The sequence below is a fragment of the Cucurbita moschata genome, unplaced genomic scaffold (genome assembly GCF_002738365.1).
Source record: "Cucurbita moschata cultivar Rifu unplaced genomic scaffold, Cmos_1.0 Cmo_Scf00009, whole genome shotgun sequence".
In the NCBI taxonomy this organism is placed as follows: Eukaryota; Viridiplantae; Streptophyta; class Magnoliopsida; order Cucurbitales; family Cucurbitaceae; genus Cucurbita; species Cucurbita moschata.
This window is the reverse complement of record NW_019268525.1, coordinates 956,113-961,949: the sequence shown is the minus strand read 5'-3', so window position 1 is coordinate 961,949 and position 5,837 is coordinate 956,113. Positions and strand designations below refer to the sequence as shown.

The window sequence follows — 5,837 nt, the reverse complement described above, 5'->3', positions numbered from 1 at the left end:
TTTTTTTTTTTTTTTTTTTTAATGTAACTTTACAAATAAATTCTCCAAATATGAAACCATACCCTTTATCTAAAATAAGAAAATGAAAAGGATTTAGGTTCTTAATTTATTCAATAAACCACTTTTGGGAAAAGCCCAAAATTAATGAAGCATAAAACCATTTAAATAATAATAAGAAGAAAAAAAAACAGCTTTATTATAGTAATTTAGTCTTATTTTGTGTGAATTTATCAGCTTTTTTGGTTGTCCACCCGATTTAATTACACAAACCCATTAGTTTGTTTAATCAAAGTTTCTTTATTTTTTTCTTTTTGAGAATTTTGAGAGAGAAAAAAAAGGCAATTTTGTTTGAATGTGACAGATGGGGATGCAAAAGAGAAGGAAAAAAAAAAAAAAGTTGGTTTTTGGGTCAATTTTTTTTTGGATATTGGTCTAAAGTGAAAGACAAACTTGTTTAACATCTTTGAAAAAAATTTCACTCTGTTTCATAAATCACGGATCTCTACAATAATAGTTATCTCAAGACGCTTTCCGTCAATAGAGATGTATTTCTTACTTGTAAACTTATGATATTTCCTTTAATTAGCTAACATTGGACTCTTGTCAACAATCTTCACAAGGGGATTGGATTGGGTTGAGTTGGGGCCTAATCCGTGTCTCCAATCCCCTACCTCGAGTCTTGTTTAAATAGAGATTTTATGTTCCAATGGGATATTTCTAATTACTATAGTCAACTAATACATAAACACCAACTCATAAAACGTGTAAACATAAATGAATTGATAATATAAAGTGAATGGTTAATCAACAAGGTGAGAAATTCCACCTACACATTACAAGAAACAGAGTTGGGTCAAAAATGAAAGGATTGTAGCGGGAAAAGTTCGAAAGGAATAGATTTAGGCATTGATGGCGACGTCTTTCTTTGTCCTGGCTTGGATTACAAGTCTGATGAAGAAAGGGAACCATGAAGAAGAAGAAGAAATTGGAAGAATATGCTCTGAGAGTATGTCAACCACTTCTCTGTTCTGATGGCGCAAAGATTTTCCTGTTCTGTGCGCTGGACAAAAAGCAAAGCAAAATCGATTGAAAAGGAAAAATTCCTTCAACTTCCAATCCAAAGCGTGTTCAAACCCATCTTCAATTTCGATCTCTCTGTCTCTGTACAAAACCTGGGCGCTCACTCTCTCTAAAAGATGGCTTTTCCTTTATGCCCATTTCATGATTCTCAGCCCTTCTTCCACCGTTGCTTTCATTATCTTCCCCTCACCAGATTCCTCTTCCTCCTACTTTTCTCTTCATTGCTTTCCCAAGCCAAGAATCTCTCATCACTTCCTTTCTCTCTTGGAGATTCTCCTCTTTCCCCATCTCTCTTCGCGCGGCTTTAAACCATGCCTAATTCCTCGTTCTTCAATCCCTTTTCTTCCAACCCCTTATTTCCCTTTCTCTCTCTCCGGGTCCTTTTCGATTTCTCAACCCCTTTTCGGCCGGATCCTATTCCGCCGATTGATACACAATCAAAAACCCTTTATCGGGTTCCATGGCTCCTTCTGCTGTCAACAATCTATCTCACCCTTGCATTTCCGGTATTTCTAATGCTTCATTTCTAGACACTTTCATCGTTTTTGTTTATGAACTCACTGGAGTAATCTCCCTTACCCTTCATTTTGATTTTTGATTTGAGGGATTAAGGAACTGCAGCATTTGGGGTTTTGGGTCTGTTGGGATTTTTCCTCATCGATTTCTTTTTCTTCTTCTTCCTCATATGCAGAGAAAAAATCTGGGTGGATGAAATGGTTGAGCAGAATTTTCCGGTCAGGACCCAACAGGGGAGGCGGCGGCAGTGGCAGTGGCAGTGGCAGTAGCAGTGGCGGCCGCCTTCCACAGCAGCTCATTGGTGATCAGGAAAACATATTCCGGCGAGCTCCGGCGAGATCAACGGTGAACTTCTGTTTTTCCTTCCCCCCAGTCTCTCTTGAATTTGATCTTCCTTGATTGGCTTATTATGATTGAGATATTCAACTTTTGGAATGAGGTTTGGTACATTACTGGACAAAGCATATGATGTAACTGGCTGATGTTGGTTGACTTTTTCACTTTTTGAGTGATTTTGGGATTATGTAGCTTATTGGAAGTACTTCAAAACCTTTTCTTTTGTCCTTTGGAAAGAACTAAAGTTGTCTTTGAACAGAGACCAACTTGATTATTAATCAATCAGTTGCATATTCATTCAGGTTTAGTACTTGGAACAATCTTTGAACCATGTTTTCCTGGTGTGCTTGTGTTGTTAAGTAGGCATGGGAGCATGTTTAAGCAAGCCCATCATAGTGTAAAACAGGACGAATAAGGAATTCTGTTTCATGTTGGGGAAGGATTTACTGTGTGTTAATTGCTCGGTTGAATGACGATTCTCTATTAAGTTGTTATTGAACAGGACGATCCTTCTAGAGCTCATAAGGAGAAAGAAGAACTAGACCACACAATTGCACTCTCCTTAGCTGAAGATTTGAAAAAGCGAAACCGTATGACTCATTAACTGAAATCGGACTTGAAACATTTTTCTCTTTTACTGAACAGAATCATTAAGATTGATTCGTTCTTCTTTTTGTTCGTCAGGGTATCGTCGGGGTACAGAAAATGATGAAGCTATTTCTAGAGAACTGCAGGACAAGATGAATTTATCTCCTTATCCTTCTGTTGCCCCTCCTCAATTCCATCCTGGCGACTATAGGTATACCAAATGAATCTTTTTCAATTCACTACTTGTATATGACTTCAGCTTAACTACACACCCAATTCCTATTTGAAACATAGGATTTGGGATTAGTTCATATAATGGTCTCCTACTGATATATACATAATCATGTCTTAATGTCGCAGATATTGCAGTGGCTGCAATCGTGCCATCGGCTATGGAAATTATTTGGGATGTATGGGCACCTACTTCCATCCCGGGTGTTTTTGTTGTCGTTCTTGCGGTTGTCCTATTACCGAGCACGAGGTATTCTAACATTCTATCTTTCCCTTGGCCACAAGAACCTACCTGTGATTTTCTTCTCCTAACATGCACAAATTTACTGCTTAATAACAGTGTCGAACATTTGTATTATATAGTTTCTCATTAGTTCCCTTTTTCTCTGTTGATTCAAGTTTTCATTGTCTGGGAAACATCCATATCACAAGTCTTGTTTCAAAGAGCTGACCCATCCTAGGTGTGAAGTCTGCCACCAATTTGTAAGAATTTCATTACTACTGGTAGATTGTGAGAAACAACAGCATTGGTATCTTGCATTAACTAGTTTGAAAGAACTTGGATCCAACATTTATCTTTGATCAAATAGATCTTCTTGATTCTTCCGTTCTCAACTTTCAGATTCCTACAAATCGAGCTGGTTTGATTGAGTACAGATGTCATCCCTTTTGGTCTCAAAAGTATTGTCCATCACATGAACATGACAACACAGCTCGTTGTTGTAGTTGCGAACGTTTGGAGGTATGAATTAAATAATTGAGATCAATTCCCAAATCATGAATTTTTTACCTCCATACAGAGCTTGGATGAGGATGAGGTTGAGGTTTCTCCCTCTAGTGCTGACTACAATTCCATATAATTTTTAGTCGTGGAATGCAAGATACATCTCTTTGGGAGACGGACGGAGCCTATGCCTAGAATGCATGGAGTCTGCTATCATGGACACCGGAGACTGCCAACCGCTCTACCACTCCATCCGAGACTATTATGAGGGAATGAACATGAGAATAGATCAGCAAATTCCCATGCTTCTAGTTGAAAGACAAGCTCTAAATGAAGCTATTGTTGGGGAGAAACATGTAATAAACTACCTTTCCTTTTCCTCCTCCTCTTCTTCTTTTTCATTCTTTATTTTACTATCAAGCATTTCCTCTAATCACTACTTATTCTTTACAGGGCTTTCATCACATGCCCGAGACCAGAGGTTTATGCCTTTCTGAAGAGCAGACTGTCACCAGTGTATGTTTTCGTAGAGTTGAAATACTCTTTCTATTTTTTTTATTAATACTAGTGATTGGGGTTTCTATGGGTATTCAACTTGTTCTTGTTAATCATGTGCAGATCCTCAAGAGGCCAAAAATTGGAGGGCATCGGCTCGTAGGAATGAGAACTCAACCACAGAAGTTGATCCGTAGATGTGATGTTACTGCCATTCTTGTTCTTTATGGTCTCCCAAGGTAACCATTCTAATATTCATACTCTGAAACACCCATCGATGATGTTTGAAGTTTGAATGATTATATTTCAAATGGGAGATAAGATGAACTTATATTGGGAGTACTTCGAATTGGTTTTAAAGGTCAAGATCTTTGAGCTTTCTAAGATTTATAGGCGAGTGGAACATTGACAATAGTAGAGCATACTTTTATTTTTGGTATCCACCATTTTTATGCTCTTAGCTTTTACAGATTACTAACAGGATCTATTCTAGCACACGAGCTAATGCATGGCTGGTTACGGCTAAAGGGTGAAGCTCAATTTTTTTTCCCTCTCTTTAAATGAATCTTAATCCATTGCTTATACCTTGAGTGCTGACAAAACTGGAACTATGTTAGGATATTGCAACCTTAACCCGGAGGTAGAAGAAGGTATCTGTCAAGTGCTTTCATACATGTGGCTCGAATCTGAAGTAATGCCAGGGTTTAGATCAGGACCTTCAACATCAGCTGCGTCCTCATCTTCTTCCTCTTCATCATCAAAGAAAGGTGGTAGATCTTTTACTGAAAAGAAACTGGGTGAGTTTTTCATGCACCAAATAGCTAATGATGCCTCAACATCTTATGGGGATGGTTTTAGAACTGCTAATGCTGCAGTGAATAAATATGGGTTACGTCGAACGCTCGACCATATTCACCTGACTGGAAGTTTTCCTGTGTAATAAAAACATGTCTTTTGGATAGTTTGATGTTGGGAGACATTGTTTATGTTACCAGATTGAGCTCAATATAGAGAGTTTTAGACAGCATCTGGTTCAAAAGCAGTCACTTTTTCATGGTTTCAGATCTTTGGGAAAAGAAAAGAAATAAGCAAAAGGGTTGCGAACTACAAAAACAAAATGATCAACTAGTTTTACTTCACTCATGGACGTGGGAAAAAGTAAAAAAGCCAACAAAAATGTTTGGTTGAAAATATTTGTTGGATGAGCGTAGGAATCTTCAAAGGCAGTTTTCAAGTCAACAAAAGAGTGTCTTTAGAAGAAGAATAAGAAAAAGAAAAAGAAGACGTGTGTCTGCAGTTTGCAATTTGCAGAAGAAAGTCATGAACAGAGAGGAACCTCTCAATAAAGCCGAGATGATCTTTTCACCACCATGATTAAATCCTATACAAATCAAATCAAATCCAAAAGCAAAGAATCAAATTTCATAGATATGGCTTTTGCTTTGTTCTATGTATATATTCTGTAGAACCTAAAAAGTGGGGTTTTGCAGTTGTGGAAAAAAGGTTAAATTATCCAACTCCCAAGCATACTAATCAATTTTAAAAAGGCCAAACCGAAAGCGAACATATTTGAATAAAAATAAAGTAGCTATGATATGCATCACATGCCTCATATGTACAGAAATTTATTTATAAATATTCACATATAAACGATCTTATAAATTTAATGTTCGCCAAATTTGTTTCAAATAAAAAGCATGCTCATGACAAGCCTTAAGGGAGCCCTATTTGTATTTTTTGCTTGACTTTGTGGCTTCATCGGACTTTAGGCGAGGTTCTCTATCGTCAACCGAACATAACCAATGTGGAATCTAAGTTTGTTCGGCTATACACATTACTTGTGTGTGCATTTTTTTTTTTTTTTTTT

At 37.3% G+C, this 5,837-nt stretch overlaps 1 protein-coding gene across 1 annotated transcript; it reads left to right on the top strand.

Annotated features, from left to right (window-relative positions):
- Positions 1-1,300: 1,300 nt before the first annotated feature.
- Positions 1,301-4,994, top strand: LOC111447323 (protein DA1-related 2-like). The gene is made up of 12 exons (XM_023086429.1): positions 1,301-1,586; positions 1,772-1,941; positions 2,435-2,522; positions 2,617-2,731; positions 2,881-3,001; positions 3,151-3,234; positions 3,374-3,493; positions 3,619-3,831; positions 3,929-3,991; positions 4,094-4,209; positions 4,441-4,499; positions 4,588-4,994. The coding sequence occupies exons 1-12, from the start codon at positions 1,541-1,543 to the stop codon at positions 4,908-4,910; spliced, it is 1,518 nt and encodes a 505-aa protein (XP_022942197.1). The 5' UTR covers positions 1,301-1,540; the 3' UTR covers positions 4,911-4,994.
- The last annotated feature ends 843 nt before the right edge of the window (positions 4,995-5,837 follow it).